The sequence below is a fragment of the Terrapene carolina genome, unplaced genomic scaffold (genome assembly GCF_002925995.2).
Source record: "Terrapene carolina triunguis isolate 2854851 unplaced genomic scaffold, T_m_triunguis-2.0 Scaffold139, whole genome shotgun sequence".
NCBI classification, from domain to species: Eukaryota; Metazoa; Chordata; order Testudines; family Emydidae; genus Terrapene; species Terrapene triunguis.
In genome coordinates, this window is record NW_020664490.1 from 15561074 (window position 1) to 15582751 (window position 21678).

The 21678-nt window shown below is 40.6% G+C and overlaps 1 protein-coding gene across 3 annotated transcripts in view; it reads right to left on the reverse strand.

Moving 5' to 3' along the window:
- The window catches only part of LOC112112601 (ribonuclease H2 subunit B), a 53020-nt gene extending 31758 nt beyond the window's left edge, over positions 1-21262 (reverse strand). For 2 of the 3 annotated variants that reach the window (XM_024208572.3, XM_024208570.3), the window contains exons 1-4: positions 21128-21262; positions 7459-7530; positions 5254-5361; positions 2046-2122 (exon numbers count right to left, since the gene is read on the reverse strand). In XM_024208572.3, coding sequence (XP_024064340.1) covers positions 2046-2122; positions 5254-5361; positions 7459-7530; positions 21128-21242 — 372 coding nt within the window. In that variant the 5' untranslated portion in view covers positions 21243-21262. Of the gene's footprint in view, positions 1-2045; positions 2123-5253; positions 5362-7458; positions 7531-17917; positions 17987-21127 lie in introns of those variants that run through there. The other variant, XM_026653516.2, reaches the window with a different exon arrangement.
- Positions 21263-21678: the final 416 nt, after the last annotated feature.

A 21678-nucleotide genomic window follows, 5' to 3' on the forward strand; every position in this document is an offset into this window, starting at 1 on the left:
CTGAGGTGGATTTCCCCAAGACAGCGTAAACAGCTAGTGTGTGGATCACTTACAGGTATAGGCCGTTTACAAGTGTTGCACGACTTAAAGCCTGGGGCGCGGGGCATGCCCTGACCCCAGTGCACTTTTTTACTCTATCTATATAACTTTTTTTTTTTTTTTTTTAAACACACACAGGTACTATCTACAAACTAAACGACAGTCCAAACAGGGAAAGCTACAGCTGAGAGTTGGAGCACAGCAGTTCCAAGGAACCTTCACTGGAGGCAAGAAAGAACTGAGAGTGGGGGAAGCGCGCAGTGCCCCTTATACCGTGCCATGGCGGCACCACTCCAGGGGTCGCTAGGGGCGCTTCCCTATGGGTACTGCTAGGGGAAAAACTTCCGGCACTGGTGCATGTGGCAAGCACACACACCTATTGTGGAATGCACATGAACAATCACTCGAAGAAGAACCACCAGTTTTGGGGATTGTCTGCCCTATTCTTTGCAGTTTGCCCTGAATAAGCATTCTCAGTGTAGCCTCTCCAGGCACCACAGTCACAGGGACTCATAGGCCTCAATCTCTAGGAACAAAGAATGTAGGCCATCCTTATAGAATGGGGGGATCTATCCAGGGAAGCAGTGACACTGAAAAAGATTTGAGAGTCATGCTGGAAAATCAGCTGATTGTGAGCTCCCAGTACAACCCTGTGGCAAAAAGGGCTAATGCAATCCTTGGATGCATAAACAGGGGAATCTTGAGTGTAGAGAGGCTATTTTACCTATGTATTTGGCACTGTTGTGACTGCTGCTGGAATACTATATCCCGTTCTGGTGCCATCAATTCAAGCGGGATGTTGATAAACTGGAGAAGGTTCAGAAAAGAGCCACAGGAATAATTAGAGGATTATAAAACATGCCTTACAGAGATAGAGTCAAGGATGTCAATCTATTTATCTTAACGAAGTGAAGGTTAAGGGGTGACTTGATTAAGTCTATAAGTACCTACACAGGAACAAATATTTGATAATGATCTCTTCAATCTAGCAGAGAAAGGTGTAACAACCCAGTGGCTGGAAGTTGAAGCTAGACAAATTCAGACTGGAAATAAGGTTTACATTTTTAACAGTGACAGTAGTTAACCATTGGAACAATTTACGAAAGGTCACGATGGAGTCTCCATCACTGACAATTTTTAAATCAAGAATGGATATTTTCTAAAAGATATGCTCTAGACATTTTTTCAGGGATGTTCTATGGCCCATGTTATACAAGAGGTGGACTAGTCGATCACAATGGTTCCTTCTGACCTTGGAATCTATGAATTCCACAAAGTCCTAAGCAACCTGGCCCCAATCCAGCAAAGTACTTAAGCAGGGGTTTAAGTGCTTTGTTCGACTGGCGCCAAAAAAATGTAACTCAAATGTTAGGGGGAAATCTTGTGCTGAGCAGTCACAAAACGGATTTTTCCAATGCTTATAATTCAGCTTGTTTTGTTAATTTTTATATTTAGTTAGGCAAACTGGCTTAGAGGTAAGTCCTCAGTAAGGACTACACACGTGGAAATTTCAACTTGTAAAGGTCAACCATTTTTAAACTCATCAATGTGCAAAGCAGCATCTTCACATTTTTCTAGAGTGGTAAAAGTATTTTTGTTTCCCTCACCTTCCATAATTAAAAATGGATGAATGAATTCATCTCAAACTTTCCAAAATATTCACCTTTGGAATGAGACCAAAAATGAAACATTTCAGATGAAATTGAAAATTTTTCAGATAATTATGAGCAGAGAGAGAAATATAAGGCTTATGATCAAAATCAAAATGTAACCTTAACTATAACATCCTTTACTGACAATCCACTACATCTTTGATTACCAAACAACAGTGGCAAAAATGACAACAACCTGTCTGGGACATGTATTTGTGCTCCAGTGAAATATAATTTAACATTCATTTAGCGTGGGAGTCCCACTTTAAAGAATTAAAATAACTTTTAGAGAAAATAAAGTAATAAATAGCTGTTTCCCCTAAAATTTCTAATGCCAGAATCAAGGACACTTACCTCTTTCTCTGCCTTTATGAGGTAGAAAAGCACCAGAAATAAAGGATCCACTGGTGTTGCAAACAATAGGCGTCCATCTATGGACAGAAAGATGAAAGAACATTTTATTCTCAGAAACATAACATAGGCAGCTTGATTATTTCCTTTTAATTTTACTGATGGGGCTGCAGCATTTTCATGGAGCAGTTAAGTAAATTCTGTTATTTTGTTTTATAAATGCCTTAATATAAAAGGGCTCAATTCTCAATTGTGCCTAAGCCACGTTCAAATACAGCGGGACAGGTGTCTTGATAGGAAGCTGACTGTAGCTCAATGATTCTGCTCTCCCCCTAGTCCTGGCATAAGTTAAAGCTGCAGGAGTCTAGCTTCAATGAATGCAACAGGAGAAATCCTTTCCATCAGCAGAGAATCAGGCATAATGAGGCCTCGCTCTGCTGTGGCCCCTTCCCCACTTACATCAGGCACAAGCTCTGCAGTAGGAAGCAGAAGATGAGTTGTAGCTGAAATCTGCATGCTTTACAAAGGCCAGAGATTCCCTCTGCATGCAGGAATTCTCTGTTGGTTTCTTATGTGACACAAAGTGAACTTAGTAGACCAGAGAATATGGTCCAGTGCGTATGTTTAATAATATATACCAATTGCAGGATGGGGCCTTCGTTTAACAGAGCCTTCAATATAGATAATTGGAAACAACAATGTAACATGAAAGCAATTCATTAGATAAGATCTAATAATTGATAACCATTTGACATTAGAAAACCAAAAATGAGTGCAGATATTTGGACTTGACAGCTAGAGAGAGGTTTTTGTTTTAATTCATTAATAGGGAATGAAATTTTAACATACTTTTCCCATTTTGTATTTCCTAAATCTTGCCAAACCAAGATCAGGTTATTGGTGAATCATTTGGCTTACAACTAATAATTCATTTTTCATATTTCAAAAAGTGTTGATTTTCCAATGGAAGACCTAACAACAGAACCAACAGGCCCAATGGTAAATTATAATTTGTGATGTCTTTAATTAATTTGCATATTTATTTCCAAATCTTCTCCATTTTAGAGTAAGATCGCTAAATAAGTATGAAACCCCATTCCCCAAGTTCTGTCTTACAGTCATCTATTCCTTGTCATTGGTACCTTTTAATCTGATGGCTGGAAGGTACCATCATAGCACTGAGAAAGCAATTTTTTTTTTTTAAAAGAAGCTTTTTTGTATTTTGGGGACATAGAATACTAAATGTATTTCTATTTCTCTACACACTCATTTGTTCCCGTAAAAACATCATTTCCAGTAGCAATGAGTCTAGTAATGCATTACTGTCACTTGAAAAATATGAGAAAAATCCAAACAATGAGATCATCGTTAAATATTGAAAAATAAATTAGAAAAAGGCAGAAAGAAAGACAGGCCTTTGGAAGGCAACAGGGAACTCAGGATATGTCTACACTACAAGTGCTACAATGGCAGAGCTGCAGTGGTGTACTCAATCCACCCCCTTGAGAGCCAGTAGCTAGTTTGACAGAATTCTTCCGTCAACCTATCAGTGTCTAAACCGAGGCTTTGGTAGGCTACTTTTTCACACTCCTGAGTAACGTAGCTAAGTCAATCTATGTTTTAGGTGTAGATCAGGTCTGTTTCTGGAACAGCTGAAGATGGAGCATGCTGTGAAGGTGACATGCTGGCTATCAAAGGGAGGTAATGTTACGCTTTTCAAACAGCAGCTTCTGTAGTCTAGATCATTAAGAGCCACAACAAATATGTTACTGCTTGAGAGGCAGTTCAACCCATCTTCCAGGTAGTGCATTTGCATCAGCAGTGGGATATAAAGAAAAAACAGGCCAACAAGAGAAGATAACATGAATTACAGGGAATTGGAGCAAGCTCCTCTTTCAGGGGATGCAGGAAATCAAGAATGAGAGATTCCATGACACAAGTATCGATATGTCAGACAAATGGGAGAAAAGACAGGGAAACTCCACTCAGGAACCTGAAAGGCTCACTAACAAAGCTAGGTTGAACACGGACCCATTTTACAGGAAGTGCAAAACTCATGAATTTCAGACTTATACATAGCTAGAATACTCAAACAAAAACAAAAAGCTGGAGAATTATCATCAGAAGAACAACTTTTTCAGAGGTACAGGAGTTAATTTTATACATGCCACTGCAGCACTCAAAGAAATTAGGAACACCTTTCCAGGCTTCTAAACAAAATGCAGGTGAAGATTCCTGAGGACAGCTATTTCTCAGGGGCCAAGGCAGAAGGTGGGAGGAGAAGGGGACATAGAAAATTCAACATAATCAGCAGCATGAAGCATGCACACTCCCGTGGCTCAACGCCCATCCACAGCAAGTCAAAGCTTACAGCAGCATTACTTGCAATCTGGTTATTCCTATATGCACCTGTGCAAAGGAAATTTAGAATTAAACACACACTTAGGGATAATGCAATTAAAGAAGATATACAGTTTTTAGAAAATTGTGTGTTCCCTGTCATTAAATTATACTTTTTCTAGAAAAAAAATATCAAATAAAATAGGATGCAGTAATTGACTGGGCAAGAAACTTTTCTCTAGTGACATCCTCATTGATAAAAACATTGTTAGATCCTTGGTGAGAAGGTACAGAAAGCTGTCTGCCTTCTATTTAAAAAGATAGACTAGGATGAGGAGAGGGCTGTGAATAAATAGGGGAACTTGCTCCAGGTTATGAAATTCCTAAATACCAGCCTCAGAAAAAGAGCCATCGGCTTGAGATCCCAAAGCTTTTCTGGGAACCAGAATGGTAGGTGAAAGGAAGAGGGACCAAATGTTTCAATGCCTGAAACTATATTTCATTGCTAAAATAAGTGGGTCCATTTATGCTTTTTTCCATCAAATTAAAATATACATACGTTCCCTGAGGACTTGTCAGGTTGATTGACAAGGAAAGCTAAATATTTTGTGGCACTTGAGTTTACTACAATTTGATTTTTTTCAAGACATATGAACATCTGTCTAATTGAGGCTGCCAAAGGCAGTCTTCTAAGAGACCACAAAGCCCCACCCCTGGCTAAATCCAGATGGCATGTGAGTGCCTCAGAAGGTGGAGATAGTGTGTGACTGGACTCTGCAATTAGGAGACACAACAGTAAATTTATGGGGGGAAAATGTATGAATATTAGTTACATTTAGGGGTAAGGGAGAGGAAACACTATGTTACTCACCATGTTGAACAGTCTGACCTATAAACCAAGAACGATATTCTTCATGAAAAGCTTTTACTTCAAACAGCTGCTGTGCACTGCTATTGAATAAGTAGAGGGCAGCTTCCCCTGTTAAAAGAAATCTGGTTTGTATTTGCAAGCTTTCATGAAAATCAAAAGACCATCCAATATGTCTGAAGAATGTGCCTATTATATACATAAACATACATACATTCTACATACACTGTAACTACAAAGAAAGCTTAGACAAAGAAAACTATTATATACAGATGTTCGTTTACCAGCTCTATAATCCCTACTCAATTTTGCATCAATAAATAAGAAGTGTGAATAGTTCATCTTACAGTGCAAAGCCTTTGATTCAAACCCAAATCAGATCACACAAGAAATTAGCTTTTGTCTGTATGGGAGGGGGTGGTGATAGCGAGAATTTCGCTCTTCTTTCTTTGTGTCTGTCTCTGAGTTATCTGACTCAGGGATAGGGAATGAGAGTCCCGACTCTTTTAAGTGCCATTTTGTTGTTTGTCATTTATTTTTGTGTGTTGGTACAGATGTAGGGAGAGTATGGGTTAAATGAATTAGGTGAATGAAGGAGCTGAACTAGTGGGTTTCATTAGAAACTTGAAATCTTGGAGATGACAGAAATGCTTTGTTTTAGGCCCCTTCGCAAAATCCCCCTGCTTCTCACTGGTTCACATGGACAAAGTGGAATAGATCATTTTTATGCCCCCCCATATTAGTTTTGATTACGAAATGCCAAATATATTGTGAACAAGGCTGACAATCTCCATTACTATAATGGAAAGCCACCAAGACTTTGCTTTGGAAGTTGTATGATTTTGCAGACTTGGTTAGTTCTGGCTGAGCACTCAAGAGCACACCAACATTGCATGGGTGCTTATACAATATTTGGAGACAACAATTTAGTTATTAAAACACAAATATTCTAAAAAGATGCTAAAAGGGTGTTTTCTTCTCTTCCTATTTCAGACTCTGCACTCATACATAAGGTTACATAACCAAAAGTTTGCGCATTACAGATCTTTAAATAGGCTTCCTGTAATTCTATAGTAAGTTACTCAGCTTCGGTGTCAGCAACTACACCGAAAGCTTTTTCTCTAAAAGCCTTACCCACACACTTTTCAGTCTACAAGTTAAATAGATCACTTCCTTCCCTGGTAAAATATAAATTCTTATCCACCTTTTTTCAATTCTGGTGACAAATTGCAAAGCCAATTCAGTACAGCAGATGGAAGTTGTGCATTGCATTATATTTTGAAGCTAAATTCTGAATATTTTTAAACAGAATTAATAAACTCTCTTTCCATTCTGCATCTCTTATCTTTCACTAATCTCTTCCTTTAGGCACAAAGCAGAAACTAGCTGATTATCTGCACCTGTAATTAAGTTTCTCTGATGTGTTTTAATGCCATAAACATGAGTGGTGACATTTTAAAAAACCCAGTGATCCTACCGAAAGCAAATGAATTTATGAAGGGAGCGAAGAAACAACCTGAACCAGATTTTTTCAAACTACTTTAAATGTGAAGATTTTCTGTTTAAATAAACTAAACAGGGTTTAATACTGTATACTTTAATGAAAATAAAGTCTTAGACAAAGGCAGCTTTAAGATACTCTAGCTATACAACCAAAGAAGAAAATGATTGTTTTGGAGATTGGAGGGAGGTTCATTAAATTTTCTACATTATTTGTTTTTCCAATATGTTTCTAATTAAAGGTAAATCATCATCTACTGACAAGAAAAGAGATACCACACTTTGGACTAAGTAAAAAGAAAATTGTAGTTAAAAATGAAAAGGCTCAAAAGTTTGGCAAGTGTAATGAAAGCCTCTTCTAACTGAATGTTTATTTTATAGCATAAGGTGACTAGCGGAAGAATCTAAATTTGGATTTATAAGAAAGGCCTGTGGATCCCCAAAAAACTAATGCATTTAAAAGATACATTTGAAATATACCACTTTTTTGTGCTGCCAATATTTCTGATGAACAGTTCCACCAATTAAAATTATAAAATACATCCTAAATGTTTGAACTGAATTAACTACATGGCATCCTCAGCAAAATCTCTGGCACATGAGATTAACACTATCATCATTTCAGTTTGCAAAATATTAATCCTCTGGTAGAGATAAGGAAAGAATTAACCATAATATTAACAATGTCCTTAACTGTTGCAAACTTGCCTGTACTTGGATTACGCAGTCTTGTAAATAAAGGTCCACCATCAGGTTTCATAGGAAGATCAGTAACAGGCTCTGAAAAGAATTATAAAATTATAAATTGAGAGATCTTTCCCACCCCATCATACTTCACCAACATACCTGTCTGTATTAATTGGATTTACCTTTCAGATACTAGTAATTTCCCCCTGAAAGCCACACAGTATGTCCATTACATCAGAACACAAGAATGGCCATCCTGGACAAGAACAATGGCCACCTAGCCCAGTATCCTGTTTTATGACAGTGGCAAGTGCCAGTGCTTCAGAGAAAATGGACAGAACAGGGCAATTTCCAATCATCCATCCCCCCTGTCATCCACTCCCAGCTTTTGGAAATTGGAGGTTTAGGGACACCCAGAGCGTGGGGTTGCATCCCTAATATATCTTATATATGCTAATATATCCAAATATATTTCTAATATATCTTTTTTGAGATGGGGTGACCAAAACTGTACGTAGTACTGAAGGTGTGGGTGTTCATGGATTTATACAGTGGCGTTATGATATTTTCAGTTTTGTTTTCTATCCCTTTCCTAATGGTTCCTAACATTATGTTAGCTTTTTGTTTTTGTTTTTTTTGGACTGCTGCTGCATACTCAGTGGATGTTTTCAGAGAACTAGCCATAGTGCCACCACAATCTCTTTCTTATGCGGTAACAACTCATTTAGACATCATTGTTTTGTATGTATAGTTGGAATTATGTTTTCAAAAATGCAGTACTTTGCCCTCATCAACACTGAATTTCATTTGCCATTTTGTCACAGTCACACAGTTCTGTGAGATCCCTTTGTAACTCTTCACAGTCAGATTTGGACTTAACGATCTTAAGTAATTTTGTATCATCGGCAAATTTTGCCACCTCACCATTTACCCCCTTTCCCAGATCATTTATAAGTATGTTGAACAGTACTGGTCTCAGCACAGATCCTTTGGGGACCCTCCTATTTACCTCTCTCCATTTATTCCTACCCTTTGAGTATGCCTACACTACCATTAAAAACCCACAGCTGGCCTGTACCAGCTGACTCAGGCTCACGGGGCTTGGATTAAAGGGCTGTTTAATTGTGGTGTAGAGATTCAGGCCTGAGCCTGAACATCTACACCACAATTAAACAGCCCCTTAGTCTGAGTCCTGGGAGCCTGAGTCAGCTGGCACGGACCAGCCATGAGTGTCTAACTGCACTGTAGAGATACCCCTTGATTCCTAGCTTTCAACCAGTTACTGATCCATGAGAGGACCTTCCCTCTTATCCCATGACTGCATACTCTGCTTAAGAGCCTTTGGTGAGGGACCTTGTCAAAGGCTTTCTGAAAGTCCAAGTACACTATATCCAGCACCCTTGTCCATATTTGTTGACACTTTCAAAGAATTCTATTAGATTGGGGAGGCAGCATTTGCCTTTATAAAAGCCAACGCATTGTATTCATCTATGTACTTGATAATTTTTTTCTGACCTACAGATTCAACCAATTTCCTGGTACTCAAGTTAGTCTTACTGGCCTGTAATTGCCAGGATCACCTCTGGGGACTTTGTTAAAAATTGGTGTTCCATTAGCTACCCTCCAGTTATGATACAGAGGCTGATTTAAGTTATAGGTATCTTATCACAGGTAGTAGTTCTGCAATTTCATATCTGAGTTTCTTCAGAACTCTTGGGTGAATACCAACTAGTCCTGTTTAATTTATCCATTTATTCCAAAACCTCCTCTATTGACTTCTCAAGCTGTGAAAGTTCCTCAGATTTGTCACCTAAAATAATAGCTTAGGTGCAAGGATGTCCCTCACATCCAATACAGTGAAGACCAATACAAAGAATTCATTAGCTTCTCCGTAACAGCCTTGTCTTCCTACAGTGCTCCTTTAGCACCTTGATCGTCCAGTGCCCCAATGACTGTTTGGTAGGCTTCTTGCTTTCAATGTACTTAAAAAAATATTGGTTGTTAGTTTTTGTGTCTTTTTCTAGTTGCTCTTCAGATTCTTTCTTGACCTGCCCTAGTTTACACTTGACTTGCCAGAGTTTATGCTCCTTTTTATTTTCCTCACCCGACTTCCAATTTTTGAAGGATGCCTTTTTGCCTTTAACCACCTCTTTTACTCTGCTGTTAAACCATTGTGGCATTTTTTGGATCTCTTACTGTCTTTTATATTATAGTCACTATTACTGAGCAATTCAGTTATATTCACCTGTTGGACCAGATCCTGTGTATCACTTAGGACTAAAACAAGAATTGGCTCTCCCTTTGTGGATTCCAGGACAAGCTGTTCCAACAAGCAGTTATTTATGATGTCTAGAAATTTTATCTGTGTCCCTTCCTGAGGTGACATATACCCAGTCAATATGAGGATAGTTGAAATCCCCCATCATTAATTTATTTTCTGTCTTTGTAGCCCGTCTAATCTCCCTGAGGATTTCACAATCACTATCCCATCCTGGTCAGGGAGCCGGTAGTATATTCCTACTACTTACTATACTCTTATTGTTCAAGCATTGAATTTCTATCCATAGAGATTCTGTGGTACACTTTGATCCATTTAAGCTGTTTACTTTAACTGACTCTAGGCTTTCTTTCACATACAATGCCATGTCCCCACTAGCATGACCTACTCTGTCATTTCTTACATTGACTAGAAGTAATTTTCATTAGAAATCAGTTATGCTTGAAAATCAGGTTGGCATGCAGATGGGGAGAACGTTGCAAGGGTGCTGTCTTGCAGAAATGGATACCAAACCAACTTGGTCTTGAACATTAAGAAACCCCTATTTATGTGGAACACATTCTTTAGTATTCTCTCCTGTATAAGAAATCAGGGTAAGAAAGCATTACTTTTGTGGAAAGGGCATCAGATATAAGAGAAAAAGACCACATTTTACAAACCTTGTGAATGGCATAGAGATCTTTACTTACAAAGGTAACTGGATTGCCTTTTTTTGAGGTTTTCAGTCCCACACTCAGTGAAAAAGATAATGTTGTTGCTAACTTAATGGGCTTTCTTAAAAAGAAATATCAAAGCAGCTTTGTTGTTTCCAGGAAAACTAAGAATTAAAATATGTCTTTTGTCTTAAGGTCTAAGACCCATAATTGGTTAAAAAAATTGGAGAATAAAAGTAAAGGCCAAACCAAAGATGCAGCAAGAGGTCTCTTGTTAAATCCTAAAGGAAGATGGTGGATTATTTGCCACAATATACAAGAATAGATTTTATAAACTCTGCCCCAAGGAGTTTCTTTTATACGAGCAAAAAACAAGTTAGCGAGAGTGTGCAGGGTCTTTTGATTAGAAATTATGCCTTTCAATTAATTATACTGCACCTAGACACTGTACCAAGATAGAGGCAGATAGACAAAACCACTCACCCAGTAAAGGTGGGTGTATTAGCAATAGATAAACTAGACAATTGTTCATCTAGCACAGCATTTAAGAATATGCCATTACAGATTTACACAAATACATAGTGCCTTTATAACCCTAACAAATGAGGTAATTAAGAGGTAAACACAATGTCTTTATGGGGCTGTTTAAATAAATGTCAAAACTGGTTTTATGCAGTATTATTGTAGCTGTGTTAGTCCCAGGATATTAGAGAGACAAGGTGGATGAGGTCATATCACTTATTGCAGTGGCTCTCAACCTTTCCAGACTGCTGTACCCCTTTCAGGAGTCTGATTTGTCTTGCGTACCCCCAAGTTTCACCTCTCTTAAAAACTACTTGCTTACAAAATCAGACATAAATACAAGTGTCACAGCACACTGTTAATGAAAAATTGCTTACTTTCTCATTTTTACCATATAATTATAAATCAACTGGAATATAAATATTGTACTTACATTTCAGTGTATAGTATATAGAGCAGTATAAACAAGTCATTGTCTGTATGAAATTTTAGTTGGTACTGACTTCGCAAGTGCTTTTTATGTAGCCTGTTGTAAAACAAGACAAATATCTAGATAAGTTGATGTACCCCCTTGAAGACCTCTGTGTACCGCCAGGGATACACCTACCCTAGGTTGAGAACCACTGTCTTATTGGACCAACTTCTACTGGTGAGAGAGACAAGCTTTTGAGCTTTTTTTTATTGGTTCAATAAAAGAATATTACCTCATCCACCTTGTCTCTCTAAAATTGGTTTTGGTATATATCATTAAAGATATAGTCTACAGTAATCTATGCAGTATTCATCAAGTAACACCAAACAGTTTTAAAAAAATACTTTGAGATGGACATGTCATTTTCACTGAAGTCTGCAAAGTGAATTTCACAACTTACTCTATCCTGAAGCTGATTTAAGAGAGGCTATAAAAGCTTTGAAAATGTGCAGCACAGCAGGTATGCTAACGGGTAATCCCAGCATCCTTATTTTCTATCCTCATGCATTCCCTCACATGAAAGCCTCTCCCACTTTAACACAGGCCAAGTCTAAAATAATACCAGAACAAACCATTAAAGCTTTTTAAAAGTATCCAGACTTCTTTCACATTTAACGAAAACACTCAGGTCATCTGATGACTTTCACTTGCCCGACTCATTCCTAAAATCTTGGGGGAAACCTTATCACATTTCCTGGAGGTCAGACATACAACCAAATTCCATATATACAATGGTTATTGTTACATGAATAAATTGGAAAGGAACATAAAACCCCACCAAGCTACATGAAGCAATTATGGATGGCCCCAAAATCTATTTTTATAAGCAAATTTTAAAAATGAATACTCTGTTTAACAGTCTGGTATCAAAGGATATGGAATTCTCGGCAAAAAGATGCCATTAAAGTTGGCATTAAAAGAATATTGAGGGCTTTTCTTGAAAAAGAAAGGCTCATTAAAAAGTCTCGAAATACAAAGTTAAGATTTCATTTAAAAACAGATATTAAAACATATGAATTTATCTAGTTTAAAGTCATCTACATAAATTGTATTTTCTTCCATTCCCTGCAGTACTGCAGGCCCACGTAGCCTTTGCACACTGTTTATAACATGGGAACATTTTGATGAAGTCCTTTTGATAGATATTTTAATAAAGGCTTTAAATAAAGATAGAGTGACGGAGATACTAATACTGCAGATATTTTAGATCTAATAATCTCACTTCATTTGTGTACCTCATGGAGTGAAGGAACTCTGAAGTATATGGCTTTAATTCAGTACCAATGACTCTATGGTACATAAGTGTGATGCCCTACCACTCTGTACCCGGGCTTATAAGTAATACAGACCTTTTAGAAGGGCTGAATAAGATTACATAGGACTTATGACACTTTACATCATCCAAGGGTTTTACAAAGTTTAATTAATAATCCATATGAAGTATGCATTAGTTCCAATCAGCAAAGGAATAAACTCAGCTACACAGAGGATAAGTGACTTGGTAGAGGTCAGAAAGTCAGTCAAGTATCAGAGACAGGACTATAAACTTGATTTCTTGACTCCCAGTCCCATATTGCATCTTCACAAAAACCCTCAACTACTTCAGCAAACAGGCACTTTTGCACAGACTCACATTCTGCAGGAGCATCCATTGCATCTTCTTTGAAAATTTTGCCTTTGCATTCGATTTCTCAACTATGTTTAAACATCAGAAAGTGTTGGAGAGCTTACACTTCTGGCTTTTTTCAAAACAAATCTATAATACTATCTTAAAAAATTGAGTGAGGACTTCGCCAATGCTTACTGTCAATGCTCTAATGGTTATCAGTCTCGCAATCACTGATACACTGTTTGGTGCTCTCCAGCAAAGGGCTAAATTCAGAAGCAATGTTTAAGGTGGTACAAGGTGGACTCCTCAAACTTACACCACCTTGTGCATCACCTGTGAATTGTAAGGTGCAGTCACGGGATAAACACGAGTTATCTTGAGTGAAACTTCAGACAGAAACAACTACCAGATGGTTTGGTTAGTCTTTTGCCCCTATTCCTAAGTGGAATGACTGATTTTGCATATCAAGACCACTATAGCCCTCCTCTGGCTTCACCCTGTTCAGACATAATTAACCTCTTTTAGAGCAACTCACAAGGAGCAAGTCTAAAACTTGTCTACAGAGAAATAGCACTAATTCAGCAATTGGTGTAGCTGTACCCATGCTGAACCCTAGGTGTACATAAGGGCATGCCAGGGTTTGCACCCACTGAAGTACGGGTAAACCCTCATTAGCCCAAGCAAGGTTAAATCCCAACTAGCTTAACTGAAGCAAACCCCAGCTTCTCCTTGTCTACACTTAAGGGTCAACATTGGTGCAGGTACACCAACCGCTGAATCAGCACTATTCCTGAGCGTAGACAATGCCTTGCTCACTCAGGAGCCAGAATATAGGAAACAAAAGTAGGGGAGAGTCTCACATCTCTTTTTGGTTACTTTACTTGCGACACTCCTCTCTTCTGGCCCCACAGCTTATGAGTTACATCAAAGTAGTCTTCCTTATACTTAGTGGGCCATACTCAGAGATGACATATTAGAATGGGTGCAAATTACCTATTGGTAAAAGGTCTTAAGTGTAAGGGAATCTAAGCTGGTGTAATGTACACACTGAGGGAAGCAGAGGTAAATTATGCCAACAAAGCCTCTCTCTAAACTCCCTACTGAATGGCCTGGACACTCAATCCACTCACTTTTTAAGGTGACTTTAATATTAATATATATTCTGCAGTGTTTTTATGTAATATGTACAAAGTTCTATTTGATTTTTTTTAAACCTACTTGTTCAGGGAATGTTATTGAAGAGACAGATAAATATAAAAGGCCAAATGTCTCTCTGAATTTCAAATTCTAAGCAATTCCTGGATCCTGTTTTATAACAGTCTACTACTGTGTTTTGCTCTATGGGAGATGAACAAATTGGGTTAAACATCTTTTATTTTAGGTTAAACAGAAATGAACAAAAACAAATGTTTTAAAAGGTAGGGTCTTAACATGCTGCTCCTGGGGGAATTCTGTGTCACTGCACAATGCAGAATTTTGCAGAAATGAACGCTGTCTGCACAGAATTTCCTTTCCCTCACAGAAATGGGCTGCAGTGCTGCTAGCTTCCACTAGGAACCACTGGACTGGCAGAGCTTGCACATAGAAGACACTTCTGGGGGGAGGGAGAGGGAACTAGAGGGTTCCTGGAAGCTGCAGTTCCCAGCATTCCCTGAGGGAAAGAGGGCAGCACGCAGGAAACTCTGCGCAAGCCTGGGACAGAGCATCAGGCTGTTTCTCCCTCTGGATCCCTGGGCTCTGTGGGGGAAGGGTGTCTGGGCATGGCGGGGCCCCCCAGCTGAACTCGGGGAGGGGAGATGGGTATCTGGGCCAGGGGGAGAGATGGAGTGCAGGATCTGGGCTGGCGGGGGCTTTGCAGCTGGCAGGGCCGGCTCCAGGGTTTTTGCCACCCCAAGCAGCCACCCCCCACCTTGCAAAACAAAAAACAAACAAAAAAGCCGCGATCGGTGGCACTTCGGTAGGAGGTCCTTCGCTCCGAGCGGGAATGAGGGACCCACTGCCGAATTGCCGGACGTGCCGCCCCTCTCTGGTGTGGCCGCCCCAAGCACCTGCTTGGTAAGCTGGTGCCTGGAGCCGGCCCTGGCAGCTGGGCTCTGGGGAGGAGGGGGTTTGGGTGTATTGGCTGGGGGGGGGGCCCAAAGGTGGGCTGTGGGGTGAGGGGTTGTGGGTGTCTGGCCCCCCAGCTGGGATCTGGAGGGGGAGGTAAAAGGGACAGAGCATAGGGGTTTCTTTAACTCTCTACTCCCGGGGGAATTTTTGTGTGTCTGTATTGTTACAGACATACTTGCTGACAGGTATTTTGAAATAAATTACCAAAGTAATTGGAACTGGCGTGATTATGTAGTGTTATTTTGACAAATAAAATTGGCAGAATTTTTAAATTTTTGGAACAGAATGCTCCTAGGAGTAATGACATGTAATAGAATAAATATAATTTGTCTATGTAAGTTGTTAAAATACATTACATTTTACATACTACGTCTCCTAGAGCTTATTTTAATATGACTACTTTTCTAATATGACCCAGAGTTTTCAAGCTGGTCACTCCCTCTCTTATTCCTTGGGCTCATGTGAAAGCCCCACATATTCAGTTATGCTTGCTGATGCCCTATGGCAGGGGTGACCAACCTGTGGCTCCAGGGACACATGAAGCTCTTCAGAAGTTAATATGCGGCTCCTTGTATAGGCACCGACTTTGGGGCTGGAGCTACAGGCGCCAACTTTCCAATGTGCCAGGGGGTGCTCACTGCTCAACCCCTGGCTCTGCCACAGACCCTGCCCCCACTCCACCTCCTCCCCTGAGCCTGCAGTGCTCTCGCTCCTCCCCTCCCTCCCCCCCCGCCCCGCCCCGCCCCGAGCCTCTTGCATGCCATGAAACAGATGATTGGGAGGTGCTGGGAGGGAGGCGAAGGCACTGACTGGCAGGGCTGCTGGTGGGTGGGAGATGCTGGGAACAGATGGGGGGAGCTGCTGGGGGGCTGCTGACATATTACTGTGGCTCTTTGGCAATGTACATTGGTAAATTCTGGCTCCTTCTCAGGCTCAGGTTGGCCACCCCTGCCCTATGGGTTGGTAGCACTGTCTCAATCTGATAATCTGGTAAGTAACATTTGCTCAGAAAACATGCCAAGTATCCTGCAGATGAAAAAGTAAAGCCACAACATAACTGTTCCTTTCATTATTAAACAATGAAAACAGGCTTTTTCTTTGCTCATGTGATTAGTTCAACTGAAGACTTAGAAATTGCACCGCTCAGCCTTCCAATTTAACTATTTGGCATTCCACTGATTTCTGTTGCAAGTACTGACAGTATCTTGCCCTTTCCAATGCTGCATCACAGTGATCAGCCGGGGGAAAGCATGTCACCATTAATTGAAGTGCAAAAGTTTCAGATTAAGATTTACTATCAGTCTGAATGGTTGCATCTGATGAAGTGGGTTCTAGCTCATGAAAGCTTATGCCCAAATAAATGTTAGTCTCTAAGGTGCCACAAGGACTCCTCGTTGTTTTATCAGTCTTAATGGTGAGTCAGGAGATGGATAATGGAATAACAGAGCTTTTTATTTCTAGCTGTTTTCAATCCAATCTGCCATTAGCAACTAAAAATCATGCGAGGGCTGTTCAATGGTCTCTGTGACATTAATACAATACTAATTCTCGGTACAATGGGACTAGTCACATGAGAAAAGTTGTGCATGTGGTTAAGTGTTTGCAGGGTGAGGCCCTAACTTTGTAGCACTCTATTTCACAGAGTTTTCAGTATAACAAGCTGCTGCCATGTTGCTTGGGGCTTGATGGGTATCAAGATACACATGATTTAGGTAGAGTTTCAGTTTCATTTCTGAATACTTGCTGACAAGTCCCTTAATTTCAGTTTCCCTTCTCTGTCTGGATTGATTCCAAGACATCTGCTTCTTTGCAGAATTAGCCCATCATCTCCATTAACGTTAAAAAAAGGCACAATCAAAGCAAGACGAACTATTCATGTCCAGGTGAAAATAATGCTACTGAATATATAGGGTGATACATGATATCAACACCCATGTGAGCTATTCTAATGTTAAGATTACTCATGCGAGCAGCTATAGGTGTGACTTAGTGTTTGTAGGACTGGATCCTTTGGATGTACCTACTTTCCAAGAAGAAAAAGTAACAAATAGCTCTTTCGTGCTTCTTGTTGTAACAGTAAAACAAATCTTTTCTCTCTATAAGTTTCCCTGCATAAAATCAGAAACTTGTTACTTACCTACCCCACAGGGGAGTTGCAAGAATTTAACTTCCTCAAAAAACAGACTATTCTGTTGGAAATTTGGAAAGCAAAGTCAAATTTTGCAAGTATAGCCATAAGTGAATTTTACAGAAATTCTGACAAAACACTTCTGAAATATGGGACTTCAAAAAGGGATATTCAACTTTCTGTAATTTATCAAAAACACTATAAAAATTTTAATTTATTATATTCAATGGTCTTCAATTAGACTTCAACTATTAGACCAATTAGACCTAAGACTATTTCTGATTATGTCAGCAGCAAAACCTTGGAGCTATTTGCTGTGGACTTTTGAAACTCAATATGTGCTTTCAGGTTCTACTGAATTTAATAAACTTTCCTATACATTTGATGAACTTTATAAACTTTGCTGGAGCTGTGCTGGCAAAGTTGGCAACTTTGCCAGTGCAGCTGTTCCCACACCAGGAGCACTCTGCTGGTATATTATACCTATACTATACCAGTAAAGCCCCCGAGTGTACACATAGCCTCTGTAAGGAAACCTGTCTGAGTTCATGGAAGTTACAAGCTCTGGCTCCAATCCTGAAAATGCTGATGTGAGAGATTAACATTTTGCACAGAACTGACTGCTCACATGCATAAAGTTAAGTGTGTTAAAATTAATAGGACAGAGGCATTTGTGGGCAAAGCCAACTGTTTGAATACAGTACTTAACTCTAAACTGAAGTTTGCATAGATGTCAAAGAAAGAAGTGGATCCCCATCCTATACTGGAATTCAGGAAATCTGGGTTCTATTCCTGGTTCTGCCACTAGCCTGGTAGGTGACCTCACTTCACCTCGCACTGTACCTCAGTTTTCCCAGCTGTAAAATGAGGAGAATGATACTGACATCCCTTGTAAACTGCTTTGAGATCTGCAGATGAAATGCATGATATAAGAGCTAGTGGTTATTATTAGGGCTGTCAAGTGATTAAAAAAATTAATCGTGATTAATTGCACTGTTAAACAACAATAGAATATAATTTATTTTAAATATTTTTGGATGTTTACTACATTTTCAAATATATTAATTTCAATTACAACACAGAATACAAAGCATACAGTGCTCACTTTATATTTATTTTTATTACAAATATTTGCACTGTAAAAAACAGAAGAAATAGTATTTTTCAATTCACCTCATACAAGTATTGTAGTGCAATCTCTTTACCATGAAAGTTGAACTTACAATGTAGAATTATGTAAAAAAAAGAACTGCATTCAAAAATAAAACAATGTAAACTTTAGAGTCTACAAGTCCACTCAGTCCTACTTCTTGGTCAGCCAATCACTCAGACAAACAAAGTTGGTTACAATTTGCAGGAGATAATGCTGCCTGCTTCTTGTTTACAAGGTCACCTGAAAGTGAGAACAAGCGTTCACATGGCACTGTTGTAGCCAGCGTTGCAAGATATTTACGTCCCAGATGTGCTAAAAATTCATATGTCCCTTCCTGCTTCAACCACCATTCCAGAGGACATGGTTCCATGCTGATGATGGGTTCTGCTTGATAACGATCCAAAGCAGTGCAGACCGACATGTTCATTTTCTTCATCTGAGTCAGATGCCACCAGCAGAAGGTGGATTTTCTTTTTTGGTGGTTTGGGTTCTGTAGTTTCTGCATCAGAGTGCAAGTAAATGTAAAGAGTGCAGAATGCAAGTAAAACAGAATAGGAGATATACAATTTTCCCCCAAGGAGTACAGTCACAAATTTAATTGAAGCATTATTTTTTTAATGAGCATCATCGGCATGTCCTCTGAAATGGTGGCCAAAGCATGGAAGGGGCATACGAATGTTTAGCATATCTGGCATGTAAATACCTTGCAACGCTGGCTACAAAAGTGCCATCATGAATGCCTGTTCTCACTTTCAGGTGACATTGTAAATAAGAAGCAGGCAGCAGTATCTCCTGTCAATGTAAACAAACTTGTTTGTCTTGGCGATTGGCAGAATAAGAAGTAGGACTGAGTGGGCTCTAAAGTTTTACACTGTTTTGTTTTTGAGTGTTATTATGTAACCAAAAAAAAAATCTGCATTTGTAAGTTACACTTTCACAATAAAGAGATTGCACTTTAGTACTTGTATGACATGAACTGAAATATACTATTTCTTTTATCATTTTTACGGTGCATATATTTGTAATCAGAAATAATAATATAAAGTAAGCACGTTGTATTCTGTGTTGTAACTGAAATCAATATTTAAAATGTAGAAAAACATCCAAAAATATTTAGTAAATTTCAATTGGTAGTCTATTGTTATAAGTGCAATTAATGGTGATAAATTTTTTGAACTTTGATTTTTTTTTTTGAGTTAATCACATGAGTTAACTGTGATTAATTGACAGCCCTAGTTATTATTACTATCAGCAGCAGCATCTTGTACACTCTGCATGTCAGATCCAAGAGTGTGGAACAGAAAAGCTAAGAATGGAGCCAGGAAGGAATCAGCAAATCCAGAAGAAAATAGGGTTGAGAAATGCATCTTTTCTCAGTTTTCTACAGTTTGTGCACATTCTCTCTCACTCGGCCACCTTCATTTAAAAATTAACCAATTTTTTGTTTGGAGATTACTGAAGGTAAGAATCAGATGGTATTTTTAATCCAGACACTGCAAAAAAATTAGCAGTAATGCAATTTTACATTTACAAAACACACTGAATGACAGTTGTGGAGTGGAGGGAAATACAGGCCAGAGAGGATTTCAGTTTTTAAGGCCCTCATCTGAAACATTCTTCCATCAGATACAGGGAATTCTGTTTATTTATCCTATAAGAATGAAGGGTTGAGTAGATCCCTGATCAGGTTTAGAACTTTGTGTTTCAGAGGGGTCTAAGTGTTTCAAAGCTGATGTTTATGTCTCTATGCCATTCCCTTTAGAAAACAGAAGACAGAATAAACTGTGAAGTAGGTGAGGCTCCTTTACTAAAGATTGTCAAAAACAGGTGAGATGAAGCACCAGTGGGAGTACTCTAGAAATAATATTTTGCACTTGTAGAGCACCTTCTCCCCAAGGATCTCACAGCAATTTACTAATTCTAATGAGTTAAACCCTGTGATATCCCAGTGATGTAGGAAAATATCGAGTCAAGACTGAGAAGCAGAATGGTGAACTCTGTAAGACTTTGCTTAAGGTTACACACAGGCAGCTCTGGTAGATGATCCAGCTACTTAGCAAGATAGGGGTTGGCTGGATATACAAAGAGGTCTTGACTAGGGTGCAAATCAGCCAAGGAAATCTAAGTACACCTCTACCCCGATATAACGCGACACGATATAAGACAAATTCAGATATAACGCGGTAAAGCAGCGCTCCAGGGGGGGCAGGGCTGCATGCTCTTGCAGATCAAAGCAAGTTCGATATAACACGATTTCACCTATAACCGGTAAGATTTTTTGGCTCCTGAGGACAGCGTTATATTGGGGTAGGGGTGGATTTGATAAGGGACGAGCTCTCTCTCCTTCTGCAACATCAGTAACCTTTGAGATGCATCTAGCTCACTGGTGAGAGGGAAGGGGCAGCAGATATAGACCATCAAATCCTGCCTTAATACACCCCCTGCAGCTGCCCCCTTGACTGTAATACAGCTGCAAAGAATTTAACCTTCTACAATGAGTAGCCCCTCAACCCCCGCTGGGTCCTGCTCCCTGGGACTGGACGGGGCACAACAAGGGGAGCCTGAGTGGACCAGGGGGATCAAATCTCACTGCTCTGAGGTCGTGCCCCTCCTGGCCGAGATGGGTCACAGGGCTCCAGTCTCCCCTGGGGCGCTAGTGGGGGATGGGACATGGGGCGCTGAAGGAGGTCCAATCTCCCCCGGCGGCGCTGGTGGGGAGACGGGGCGCCAGGGCTCCAGCTCTCCGCGGGGCCCGGGGGGGGTTACCTGGTGCAACCAGCACCCACTGGTCGGGGTGCGAGTCCGCCGGGCGCCGCCGCCCGCTACCCAGCATGGTCCGGGACCCCCGCGCTCTCGGCGCTGCCCGCCTCGGCCTCCGCATCCGAATAACGGCGGGGCCGGGGCGGGCGCGCGGGGCGGGGGAGCCGCGTGCGCAGCGCCCTCCCGCCACTGCCGCCCCAGGCCCGGCGGGGGCCCGAGAGCCCGGGGGGAGGCGGGGGCTGCGCGATGTGCGCGCGGGGGTCACGGGGGAGCCCAGTCGCTCGCGCGGCAGCCAGGGAACCCCTGGCTGGGGTTTGCCGCGCACCCCCGCACCAGCGCCGCCAAATGGTACGAGCCCGGGGGGTGGGGCGGGACCGGACACACTGCGGCGCCTCGCGCTCTCTCCCTCTGCGCGGCGGGGCTGATTCCCCTCCCGCTGAGCCCTTCACCCGGTGTGAGGCGCTGCCGTGCTCCGCCTTCAGCTGAGGGACGGACTGACGTCCCCTAACCCCTCCCCCCGCAGCCCGCACCACACACGGCCTTGCCCGCCTACCCCC